We start from the raw sequence: 13,972 nt of genomic DNA, 5'->3' as shown, positions 1-13,972 counted from the left end.
GGACCGCATACAGCAGGCAGCCAGCTAAGACATGTGGGAGGACCAAGAATGTTTCTTATCGAGCATGAGTCCCAGGAAATTCATTGTTTCACTTAACAGAAAATCAACAGACCCTAGATGTAAAGATGGTGGAAGAAACCAATTGCTCCACCAGAAATTGATAGAAACAATTCTGTCAGTGGAAAAATGAAAGCCATTGTCAATGCTCTTTGAGTAAAGGCGACAGATACTGCTGGAGATGCTGCTCAACAAGACAAGTTCGTGGTGAACTACAATAGATCGGAAAATCGTCAACAAAAAGGGAGCCGGAGATGACCGGCGGCAGACAGGCCATTATAGGGGTAATGGTGATAGCAAAGAGGACAACACACAGGACAGAACCCTGAGGCACACCATTATCCTGGATAAAGGTGTCCGACAAGGCAGAACCTACACATACCTTGAAAATTCAGTCTTTTAAATAATTCCTGAAGGGAATGGGACATACGGCCATGGCAGCCCCAAGTGTAGAGTGTATGAAGGATATCAGTCTTCAAGCAGGAGTCATAGGCTTTCTCCAAATCGAAAAATGTGGCCAAAGTTCCACAGAAATCCATTCATGACATAAGTTGACAAAGTGAGGAGATGGTCAACTGCAGGACGGCATGCTCAAAATCCATACCATACAGTGGTTAGTAAATTGTAAGACTCGAGCCACCATACCAGCCGGGCATGAATCATACTTTCCATCACCTTGCAAACACAGCTAGTGAGAGAAATGGGGTGGTGACTAAAATGAAGGTGTTTGTACTTACCAGAATTAGGTATGGGTATGAAAGTGGCTTCATGCCAGTGTCTGGGAAACATGCTTTCTGCCCAGATGCAATTGTACATATGAAGGAGAAAGTGCTTGTCCACAAGAAATAGGTTCTGCAACATCTGAATGTGAACATCATCCAGCCCTGAGGCAGAGAATCGGGATGAAGTGAGAGCGTGATCTAGCTCCCTCAGAATAAACGTGACATTGTAGCACTCACAATTCTGAGAAGAGAAGGGTATTGCTCGAGCCTCCTCCACTCGTTTCCGATGGAGAAAGGCAAGATAATAGTGGGTGGAGCTCAAAATCTCTGCAAAACAGTGGCCCAAGGTGTTGGAGACAGCAACAGAGTCCACTATGACACCATCTGTTACTGTCAAGCCAGAAACTGGGGAATGGATCTTGGTACCAGAGAACTGTCAGAGGTTAGCCCACTTGACGGACGAGGGAGTGAAACTGTTAACAGAACTAGTGAAGGAAATGCAGTTAGTGATCTGCTAACCCTAAGAATGAATGCAGCTTGCCACTGTAGGATTACGGATAAAAACATGGAGAACTCATCACCGTGTGCAAATTGCATCGCGGCACGCGTCAGGCCACCAAGGGAGCAGGACACAGCACAGTGAAGAGAAAGTGTGAGGACTGGAATGTTCTGCAGCAATTAGGATAATGTTTGTACGATATTCTGCCTGGTCATCACAACTGGGGAAATGTTGTTCATCGAAGGTCACCAAGGAGGAGTGAAGCCTCCAGTCAGCTTTAGAGAGCTGTCATTTGGGTGTGCATGTAGGTGGATAGGAGTCAGCAAATGGATAGCACACAGGAAATGGTCACTCGAGTACTTAAGAGAATGGGCCACTCGAGATGACTGGCAAGCAGGGCAGTGCAGAAGGAGAGGTCCAAAGGGAATAGGTGTGCTTGGAGTCTGAAAGGAAAGTGAGTGCTCCCGTGTTAAGGCAGATGCGGTTAAATCAATTGAGGTCAGCCAAGAGGACACCTCATGGACAGGTTCTGGGAGAACCACAAAGAGGATGGTGCGCATTAGTCACTGAATAGCAAAACGGGGCGAGGGAGCTGCCCAATAAGCTGGAGGTAGTCTGCCCTGGTGACACTGAATTATGGAGGGATGTAAACAGTACAAAGGGAAAAGGTCAGGTGAGGAAGCAAAACGCAGCTGCAAGAGCTTGAAGCTTGGTAGTCAGGGAGATGGGTTGACTATGATCATCATCCTGGATAAGCAGCACAACTCCCCCATGAGATGGAATGCTGTTCTCAGAGGGAGTGGGCAGAAGGTCAAAGCAGATAGGGAGGAAATGCAAGAGCTCAAAGCAGTCTTGAGGATGCAATTTTGTTTCCTGGAGCCAAATAACAAGTGGTTGCTGCTACGCCAAGAGTGGCTGTAAGTCATCTTTGTTGGATTGAAGGCCATGAACATTCCATTGGAGGAGAGTCATGTTGAGGAAAGGGGAGCAGTGAAAAAATGAAAGTGTGCCACCTCAGCGGCTGCCAAGTGCCAGCCTTCAAAAACTCACTGCTGCAGGGTACAGAGGCTGGAGGATCCTGCTCCATGCAATCTAAAGAGGTGTTGGAATTCTCCTTCCGTCGTTCTATGGAGTCCAGGGCAGAAAAACGGCTAGTGGTGCGCACTGGCGACATGGTGGTCAGCCGGGAAAAGGTATCACATGGTGACACCATTGAAGAGGATCTCCAAGTTGGTGTAGGAGAAGACCGTTCGCCTTTTCTTGATTACTTGGAGCCTTCCCATTTGGCAGAGGCAGATTCAGATCTTTGTTGGCTGTAGGGACGTACGAAGTCTTTGTGGGAGTACACCTTTTCTCCTTTCCAGCCTGCCAGTTGTGTAGCAGGTGACTTTGCCCCTTGAGGCGAAAGTTTGGTGACTTGTTGCAAAGCTAGAAGAGGAGATGGGGATGTTACCACGACACTGGGTGATTTTATAACCACAGTGCTGTGTCTGAGGTTGCATGTCTGCGTGGCCATGTCATTTGTGGAGTGGGATGTAGCATGCACAGTACTGTAAGTGCCAGATGATAGACCACAGGGTTTCCGACTAGCTGACAACTTGCGAACAACTGGGTAAGGCACTTTTTCCTTCACCTGTATCTCTTGGACGCCTCACTCATCAAGATACACGGAACAATCTCGAGAGGAGGTGCCTCGGTCGCCACTGCAATTGATACAGGAGGGAGGAGGAGGCAGACAATTGCCCTCCTGAGCATGTCTACCACAGGATGCATTTGGTGGCTTTGATTGGGGGGGGGGGGGGGGGGGTTGACAGGATGTTTCAGTGTGGCTGTAACGACCTGCTTTGATCTCTAATGGAAGTACCATTCTATCAAAAGTGAGAAAAAGAGTGTGTGTGGGTACTAAGGATGCATCTACCTTTCTCATCACCTGATGGACTGCAATGGCACCCTGACCAGAGAGGTACGTATGGATTTCTGCCTCGCTCAGACCATAAAGTATCCTAGTGTAAATAACACCATAAGAAGAATTCAACATTTGATGGGCCTCAACATGAACAGGATAGCATTGGAGGAGCGAAGCTGCTAGTAGTTCTGTTTGAGAATCAGAAGTAGTCTCCAAAAGCAACGTACCATCGTATTAACGGCAGCAGGATTTCACAGGGCCAGCAACTGCATCAACACCTTTCTGAATAATAAATGGATTTACTGTAGCAAAGGACTGACTGCCTTGTATGTGAAAGCACAAGCAACCATGTTCAACTGGAAGGCTCTCGGAATCGTTAGCCTCATTCCGCTTATGTTTAGTAGACATTGACTCTGCTGGTGATTGGTTCATTGCGAGAAAATCCCCCATGATTGCCAGCACCTCCGATGGCATGCTCCTTCCAACTGGGGACCCCCTCCCCCGATCAGTAGGTGGCGCACACACCCCAGTTCAGACTTCCAAACACCTGTCAGAGGAACCAATCGACAATTTGGGAAGGTAGTAGCTCAGGCAATCACCCCTCCTTGGGTCTAGCCTGTACCAGGGGGTAGATGCGAGCCCTAACTGTCGACTCAGAGCTGGGAGTTACATATTACTCAGATACCTGTTCCATGTCAGATTCGTGGGTCAGCGTTCAAAAGCACACAGGGAGGAAGACGAAAAGAGAAACCTCAAATGCTGAAGCAGAGGAAGGACCGGAGAATGGGAACAAATAAAGAAAAAAAAGGAACAAGAAAGAGTGGAGAGACTTTTCTGATAGAGGCTACTGAAAATGCAGAACAAATTTCCAAAAACACCCCACACACATTGACCAAGGGAGAGGAAAAAGAATAGCAAGAAGACAGACATGTAGCACGGAAGGGAAAAAACATTGCAAAGGCTGGGGGCCCCTGGTAGCCAAGCACAAACCTGCCAAACACCAGTGAGCCCCGGGGACGGGGCAGTGAGGGGAGGGTGGGGGCAGAGGTGTTGTTACATCAATAATCTGACACTACTGCTTGAGAGAATAAGGTTATGTCATTTGAAAGAAAAATGTAATACATAATCTTAGAGTCTAATAAGATTGCTGGTGGGTCACCATAATATCTTTCTTGTCAAAGATGAGTAAAAAAAAATTCGCTTCTCAAGGCACTCAATTAGCACACAGTTAAATAACAACAGCTACACAATCATTTAATTAATAATACTGATATTAATGTATTTGTAAAATTAAGGTATAATTAAGTCAATTAGTGAAATGTCTTTTGGGCATGTATTATTATTGTGTATGTTAAAATATTTTCACTGTTAATGTGGGAAAGCCAAATGTGAAATTAAATATAAGTGAATAATTCTAATACTGTATTAAACTGACTGTCACTAAACAAAAGATAATGATTTGCTGCCTTACGAGGTTTTTGACTTACCACATCTTAGGGGGGTCATTCCATGTCAAGTCACCCAGGCCTTGACACCAACCATGTCAGATTTTGATGAAACTTGGTACAATTACTTCTTTTATCATCCTGAAAGCACTTGTAAATTTTTTTTGCTCTATCTCTTATAGTTTTTTTTATAAATTTTTAAAGTTTTTAGATTTGGCGTTGTTTCAGCAGTCGGAACGTGTCCTCACAACTAAAAAAATTTGTATATTAAAGAATACTCAAGATATCAGTATGAAATTTTGGAATAAGTTTGTGTATTATATCTAAATGTTAAAAAACAAATCACCATAAATATATATTAAAATCTTCCAAATGGAAAAAAATTTACAAGTGTGTTTTTTTTATAGAAAGCTCAAATTTGTTTTAAAATACTCTTAATTGTATAGGCTATTAGACAAAAGAAAAATTATGTTGGCTTTTTAACCTGTTTTATAGTTATCTAATTTTTAAAATAATATTAATTGTATTTTAAAAATAAAAAGTACCAAGTGACTTAGACACTGAAAATAAGTTTTTGTCTTCTTGGAGTAACAATGTACGCTTGGATTTTGTTATGTTACTCCTGTGTTTTGAAGTAAAAAATTATTACAGTGTGAAATAGTGGTGGATAGTATTTTATTAAGTTTATTCGAACTTTCAGTAAGTACTGTTACTTAGTTTACAGAGATTCTTTTCCAATATCCTATAAAAGTAACCAGAACAGTAATCAGACCAAAAGTGAAATCAGTATGTCAGATATTCAAACCTGTAGCGTAGGGTTTTTTAAAAAATCTGACTGTTTCCAAACAACCTACACACCTTCAAAAAAGTTACAACCGGTATCTGAATTGAGTGAGGAAGAAAAAGATTTGATCCACTTACGATCTGGAATTAATCTGTGCGAATTTAAGAATATATGTTCACACCACAGCTACTACTTTTTAAATGTTTTTGAAAAGTATCAAACAACATGTGTAGACCCACTAAAAAAACACAAAAAGCCCATCAAAAAATTGTTGAGAAGTGTAGGCTTGGATCTTTCTAAACAATTACTGACAAAAAATATTAGCATAAAACCTGGACAAAAGCTTTGCTCAACATGCCGTAACTTTTGTGAGGAAAAATTAAGAGTTGAAGTCAATGAAAGTGAAACAGATGATGAAGTCATGGTTGAATTAGAATAATTGGAATCCAGAAATGAATCCCTCGTACAAACAAACATTGCTCTTGATAATTTAGGTTTAACACTGATAAAGCTTCATGGCTTGTCAGAACAAAGTAAAGGGTCTTATTTTAAAAGGAAGGTTAGCAGTATTGAAAAGATTGCAAAAAAAGGTGGTTTCAAAAGCATTAAAATATGATGCACCAAGTACTGATGATGAAAAGAAGATACAAGTGTGGTTGAGAAAGCAAAGGATTTTGATGTAATGGTTTCTCTTATGAAAGAGAAGATTTCATCTGTTGGGAGGTCTAGAAAAAATCCAGATTCTGACCTTGGCTACAGATTCCTGGAGTCAAAATAAAGTGATGAAAGAATTCAATGTAAGTGAGTACATGGTGCGACAAGCTAGAAAGCTAAAATCTGAAAAGGGTATTTTGGAAACTCCTGGTCCAAAAAAGGTAAAACTCTTTCTGAAAATACATTAAGACTTGTAACAGATTTTTATGAAAAGGATGAAAGTTCCAGAGTGCTACCTGGAACAAAAGACAAAGTAAGTGTTCAAAAAAATGTGTACATGCAAAAAAGACTCATTTTGCGTAACTTGAGAGAACTCTATTATTCTTTCAAATGGGAGAATCCTGAGGTAGAAGTAGGATTTTCAAAATTTTGTTTCTTGAGACCTAAATGGTGTATCCTTGCTGGTGCTGCAGGCACACACACTGTATGTGTATGCAGTATCCACCAGAATGTTAAACTATTACTGGATGCTGTGAAAATTGAAGAATCTTATAAAGACCTAATTAAGATGCTTGTGTGCAACGCGGAAAACCAAAACTGCATGCTACATCATTGCGACAGCTGTCCTGCAAATACTGCACTAACTGAGTACTTAAATGAAAAACTAAGTGAAGATTATGATTTAGAAGAAGAAATTGTAATCAGTCAGTGGGTTAACACAGACAGGGCAGAAATGATCGAAGAGTCTATCAGTGTTGAAGACTACATTTCTTTATTGGTTAGGTCATTGGAAAAGCTCACCCCGCACTCGTTTATAGCAAAATCCCAATCAGCAGCCTTTAAAAGATTGAAAGAAGACCCACCACCCAAAACAGCAATTATTGTGATGGATTTCACTGAAAATTATTCCTTTGTTATACAAAATGAGATCCAAAGTTACCATTGGAATAGAGGTGGTTGTACTCTACACCCAGTTGGAGTTTTTCTAAGAAATGAGGAAAACAATGTTTTTGTTTCCAACCACTGTTTTATTAGTGATGACCAAGAACATGACACTGGTTTTGTTAACTTTGTACAAAAAGAAATTACAAAGTGGCTGTCATTACATCATACTGACATTGACTCAGTTCACTACTTTACAGATGGTTGTGCTGGGCAGTACAAAAATAGAAACAGTTTTAAAAATTTGACTGAACACTTGAGAGACTTTAATTTGAAGGCCCAACACTCTTTTTTTGCAACAAGCCATGGGAAGTCAATTTGTGATGGCCTAGGAGGAACTATTAAAAGAATTTTAAGGAAAGCCAGTCTACAGCTTTCAGATGAAGAACAAATAATGACAGCAATCGATGTGTACAAGTTTTGTGAAAAAAATATTGAAAACATTCATTTTCACTTTACTGACAAAAAAGAAGCTGATTTGCTACGGTTAAAACTAGAAAAACGTTTTTCAGCAACCCGAACCATTCATGGAACAAGAAGTTTTCATAACTTCAAACCACTTCCAACAAACAACCTTGAAATTAGAAGGACTACAGATAGTGTAAAACCCTCCTTAGTCTTTTCTTTCCATTCTTCTTGTGATTGGGTTTGTGTTGAACCATCCATAAATAGCTATGTGGCTGCAAATTATGATGGTAACTGGTACCTTGGACTGGTAAAAACAATATTCAATGATGAAGAAGATGCAGAAATTCTATTTCTACATCCTTCAGGACCAGCTGCATCATTTTACTGGCCTGAAAGAGAAGATTCTTGCATAGTGCCTTTGGGGCACATAGTTTGTGTAGTAGACGCACCTCCATCAAGCGGCACTGGAAGAATGTATTACTTCAAAAAAGACTGTATCAAAAGAACTGAAAGCTCTTGGATGAAGTGGAAAAACAGTTTGAATCAGCATTAATGTTTATTAAAAAGACAAAATTACTCAAAAAATTCAATGTTTCAAGCAATCAGTTGGGTCGTAAGTACACTATCTTTGTACATAATTCTAATGTAATCTACTATAATTAACAAACATGTTAAAAAGCCATCATTATTTTTGTTTTATCAAGTAGCCTATATGTTTAAGAGAGTAAATTAAAACAAATTTGAGCATTCTATCAGGTCCGAGACCCTAGATATTGCAATTCTTATAAAACAAAAGAGTTTTTAAGATAAGCAATTTTAAAGTTTTGAATACAAATTAAATTTACCATTTCCAAAGGTTCGGAAAACGCAAAACATAAAAACTTTAAAAATTTATATAAAAAAAACTATAAGAGATACAGCAAAAAAAATTTGCAGGATGGTATTAGAACCATTTGAGCCAAATTTCATGAAAATCTAAGGAGGTGGGTGTAAAATTTATTTTTTATTGGGTGATTTGATATGGAATGACCCAGTAGCAAGTCCAATGCCATACAGACTATGCACTAGGTGCTGCACTTACCAGTAAAATAAAATATATTTTAATAAGTTCCCATTGGAACACCATCATGAAATTTGGCACACACATTAACAAACACACTAATGCACATTTTTAAACAAAAAATTAATTCCATTTTTGAAATATTAAAAATAATTTAATCTGGAAAAATTCAGCTTGTTATGAATACTACAAATTAGCAAATACATCTAAAGCTTATAAGAAACTGTAATAAAATGGTACAAATTTTAGGGATGCAAGTCAAATAGATTTTGAGATATGGTGATTTTGTAAAGTTTAAATATTTTGGAGGTTTTAAAAATCAACAGCTCAAATAAGAAAGATAAAAAAAAGTTAATTTGGGATTTTTCCTGCAAATTACAACTACTATAAATGTACAAAAAGTTATCCAACTCTGAGACACCAAGAACCAGACCCCTGGTTGATTTCACATGGACTGACCCTTTCAAGAATGAAATGATTTGATATTTTAACAATTATAATAATTTGTCTGGGGTAACCATTTCAAAAATTGAGATAAATTTAAATAGGAATATGTTGAACTGTATAAAACCACCTGACTCATTATAAACTTTGCAACAGTCTACATTTATTAAACTGCTTGGTTCTATTATGAAACTTCCTGGAAGATCACAATCGTGTGCCGCATCGAGACTCGAACTCGGGACCTCTGCTTTTCTGTGGGCAACATTCATTTTCACTTTACTGACAAAAAAGAAGCTGATTTGCTACAGTTAAAACTAGAAAAACTTTTTTCAGCAACCCGAACCATTCATGGAACAAGAAACACGACTCACAACCCGCCCTCACAGCCTTACTTCCGCCAGTATCTTGTCTCCTACCTTCCGAATTTCACAGAAGCTTTTCTGCGAAACTTGCAGAACTAGCACTCCTGTTGCTACAGCCTGGAGGATGTTTCCAGAATGAAGTTTTCAATCTGCTGCAGAGTAAAACTTTATTTTGCTTGGTTCTGTGTGGTTTTTTTTTCCATTGATGTAACACAATGACACTCTCTCTGCTTGTCATTCTGAGAGAAAATGTGTCTCCTGAATATTGTGCACTGCTTTGTGTACTGGCTTTGTTCCACAAGACATATTATTGCTGTAAAGGAAGTCTGTTGTCAGAATTTTATCATATTTTGCCTCACCAATCCCGACAGCACCCACCTTTTAACTGCCAGTGATTCCACACAGGGTTTTTAATCAAAGGCAGGATAGTCCTTTTTGTTTCAAATTTCACACTGGTTAACCTAACCTATAGCACTTCCAACATTTCATAAACCAAATGGTTACCAGTTTTATTTTTGAAATAAAACTGTTTGCCAATACATACCTTCAAGAGGCAAAATATTTAGTGCCACTGTTACACATGAAAGTAACTGACACTATCCTGACCTAATAAAGAGCTTCATTGCCCCTCATTCTCAGAACAAGTGGGTCCCTCTCGTCATAGGGTGTGAGTATCCTGCTCTTATTATTTAACCTTCCACAACCTAACCCTTTCTCCTCCCCAAGGAAAGAACTAATAGTGCTGAGAACTACGAAGCAAATCTATCTCACTATTTTACAGCATCTACTAAGAAATTTTTCTTTTAAGGTGAAAATGCCATTTAGCCTATAGTTAATAATGTACAACATGACAAAGGATTGTATTGTTTCTTCAAACATTACACGTACCAGACTTTCTAAGATTGCAGTGTGCTCAGTTCTTACTGATGTCTTTCAGGGAGTCTAACCTATTCAAACAATTTAGTTCTTTCATTGAAAAATACGTGTAAATTATCCTTTTAGTGGTTTTCAAGCCATCTGTATAAACAGATGCAGCATAGCATCATTCAGTTAGGCAGAAACCAAGAGTTCTCCAATATCTGCATTGGTACCCCTGTCAACTATGTTGTGATGTCAAGGTGGCAGATGGGGCAAGAAGACGTTATTTGCAAGCAATTTTAAGTTTCTTCAGAAGCCAAATGTTTATAAACGAGTGCTATATCAAACTCCAGTATCACTGGACAAAACTCAGTATTAGATTCTGAAACTCTCGTCTAAAGGCACGGTTCATAAATTGGAATTCACTGCAGGCAATGTCCTTACGTCATAAACCGAATGCCATCTCACTGCAATCGCAAAGAGCATGCGCAGGGACAAATGCAAAAAGATGTATACCAGCATATATGAAAGAGAACCAAGCAACAGAATGTTATACAACAAAGCTAAAGCTGGCATCTGATTATATGAAGGGGATGAAAGTGTCAGAATTAAGAAAGGAGACTGAACAAGGTGGCGCGCACACTGGACTCGCATTCAGGAAGAAATGGTTCGAAACTGCGATTGGCGATCCTGATTTATCTTTTTCATGATTTCCCTATATCGCTTCAGGCAAATGCCAAGATGGTTCCCTCCCTTTTCCTCCCGACTGATGACCCTCGCTGTTAAGTCCCCTCCCCCAAATCAACCAGCCAACCTAAGAAAGGAGTTACACAAGGGAACTCCATTTCACCAAAACTATTTTCTGCAGCTTTGGAAGAGATTTTCAATCAGTGAAATGGGATGTGGTAGGAATTCACATACATGGATCTTATACGAACCATCTTCAATTTGCAGATGACCTTTTTTTTCAGATCCAGAAGACATTCAGCAAAGGATGGAAGAACTGAAGAAAGCAAATATGGCATCAGGCCTTAATATCAACTACAGGATGACAAAAATATTAAACAAACTGTATGCCAATATCAGAATAGCAACAGTTAATCATATAGTTATCGAAAAAGTTGACAAATCTGTATACTGCACTTAAGGCAGTTGAAAGCGCGCGCACACGCACGTACACATGCAAGCACGCACACACACAAACATGTGAATAAAAATGGTTTGAAGTTTATTTGGGAAATTCTGCGTAGTATTCAAAAGCACAGGTAAATTTTGAATGTAAGGAAGCCTACAACCAGTGTATACTGACAGTATCAACTTATAAACTGAAGCAAATGTGCTCAAACACTTCAAAAATTAAGGGCTGCCCACTGAGCAATGGAAATAATATAAGCAGGTTGAGCATAACATGAAGGGACAAAAACCACACAGAAAATGATAGGAGACAATACATAAATTGAGTGTGTGACAGTGACTATTTAAACAAAACTGAAATGGAAGTGAGCTGCCAATACAGCAATATTACAGGATGCGATAAGGACTAAGGAGCTTCTGTGTTGGTGTCTTTTTGATAAGGAAAAATTTTAGAGGACAACTAAATGGAAAACAGACTGACATGCAGGGGAAAAAAGCGAGACAAATTTGTTGCAACATGTTGAAGACCTTAATGTATGAAGAACTCTGGAAGATCCCTATATTTATCTGGCAGTGATAACTTAAGGCTAATAACAATAATGTAACAAAATTATGATATCAGAAGCCAATTAAAAGCACATGTAGCTGTTAATACATGTATATGTGCACCACACTGCACTAAAAAGCAGTTCGAAGTTCTAGCACCAATCCCCCTAAAGAAAAAGACTAGCTTTATTATTTGGGTGGCAAAATAACTGATGATGGCCGCAGTACAGAGGATATAAAATACAGATTGGCAACGGCAAGAAAACCATTTCTGAAGAAGAGAAATTTGTAAACATCAAACATGTTAATTGCTTCCCCACATTTATGTGTGAAATGTTACATACAAGACTACCTTACATTTTTCAATATGGTGCAGTTATAAACATTGCACTTCACCACTGGTCAATTTGTTACCACAAACACATTTTCTGCTTTCGCATTATTGGCTTTGCCAACTCACAACAAAACTGTCACTTTCCAGCCTAACCTAATCTCGGGCTGTGCTACAGACCAGTCTGTCACCTCATCCAAGATTCAAGGGGAGGGGGTTAGTCCAATGCATTACTTTAGACCATTTCTGTGTTTCATGCTGGAGGTGTGGCAAAAGCAAACAATACTAGTCATCTGAGACAAGCTTAGCATCTGATATACTTTTGATAGTCACTTTGTCAACTATGTAAATGGACGTATAAGCATATGGCAGTACTTTGATTGTGAGATGAAATATGACGTGCAAATTCAGAGTGACAGGGTCAAAAAGAAACAGAAATAACGCTGACCATCAAGTCAGTTTTCTAATTGTTTAAGGTCTAAAACAAATGATACCTGGAATAATAACTTTGTTAATTATGCAAACAGATTTTATAAATAAATGTACAAGCGATCTTCAAAGTTTGACATTTCTGTAACAAAGTAACAGCACAGCCCTGTAATAGGCTTCGTTTATACTTTGTGTGTTACTGCCTTCTGCGTTAAAAGCGTCTACCATCTTATCACTGATGATTAGCACTTGTCGGCAGAAGAAAAATAAACCATCTAAAAATGATCTATGCTTCCAACGCCACTGAGTGGTGCAACTTCGTTATTTACTCAGCTAGGTCTTCATCATGCTGATCAGTTCCATGTAGGGGCCATCAGCTCGAAAAAACATTAAACGGTGAGAGTAATTTGCAAAATCACTTGCAATCGATAGTTTATCAAAAGTCAATGAGAAAAAGACTTATTCATCATTAAGATTCAATATGTGGCGAGCGAAGTCACAAGTGAGCTCAGCAGCAACAAAGTTCTCGCAAGGCTGAAAACGACGAACTCAATAATATGCCCACTACAACAGAACTGCGGTCATGTATAATATAACAATCGCTAATGTGTTAACAAAATATCATAATGTAACACTCACTTTAAGCACGAAAACAGCACACTCAATCTGAGGCACGCATGGAAAAACATTAATTGATACAAGTTCTCAAGGCACTTGCTACTCACATTTGCCCTCCGCTGCATCAATGCTAACGTCGCCATTTTTTAAACTCAATACGTTCTTAAAATGATTTGTCAGATACAATTACGCCAATCACTGCAACAACAACATACAACAACTTTCCTAATCCTGGCAACGATAACAACAACCTAAGGTCTTTGACAATAGCGAAATCAAAGTTAATGGCTTTACAGATTTTCCCACGGAAATTCGCGTTGCTCCTAGCTTCCCGTAATTACAAGCGTGGAGTAAAACTAAACATTTATCCTTTAAATATGAACACGACTAAGCACATCGACATAACGATTTATTTTTCCGAAGGGTTTTTATTCTTTCTTTCAATCAAGGAAACAGAGTGTTTCTATAGTAATTCGCGGGGTTTCCACAGACATCAATTTTTTAATGCCCGTCCGCATACAACGATCTGTCTGCGCCAATGTCTGTGCACATCACATCTGTGCATATAGACGGTTGCATGTGGACAGGAAATTTGCGCAGATACGAGATGTACGCAAATCTGGAAGTTGGAATTGGAGGTTTGAGCGGAATTTCTCAAATCTGTGGATTCAAATCACATCTGCATAGAGACATTGGAGAGTCTGGACAGGAGACAGTTGCAAATCTATCGCTAAAACACGTATGAGTTAGCTGTTTGTTAACTCAGGTGTCTC

At 39.1% G+C, this 13,972-nt stretch overlaps 1 protein-coding gene across 1 annotated transcript in view; it reads right to left on the bottom strand.

Moving 5' to 3' along the window:
• Nucleotides 1–13,468, bottom strand: part of LOC126480856 (splicing factor 3B subunit 6) — a 33,296-nt gene extending 19,828 nt beyond the window's left edge. The window contains exon 1 of the mRNA XM_050104229.1: nucleotides 13,307–13,468. Within this exon, the coding sequence (XP_049960186.1) occupies nucleotides 13,307–13,342 (36 nt within the window). The 5' untranslated portion in view covers nucleotides 13,343–13,468. The remainder of the gene's footprint in view (nucleotides 1–13,306) is intronic.
• Nucleotides 13,469–13,972: the final 504 nt, after the last annotated feature.

The sequence above is a fragment of the Schistocerca serialis genome, chromosome 1, assembly GCF_023864345.2.
Source record: "Schistocerca serialis cubense isolate TAMUIC-IGC-003099 chromosome 1, iqSchSeri2.2, whole genome shotgun sequence".
Classification (NCBI taxonomy): Eukaryota; Metazoa; Arthropoda; class Insecta; order Orthoptera; family Acrididae; genus Schistocerca; species Schistocerca serialis.
Note: the sequence above shows the minus strand (reverse complement) of the source record. Positions and strands in the feature narration are given on the sequence as shown.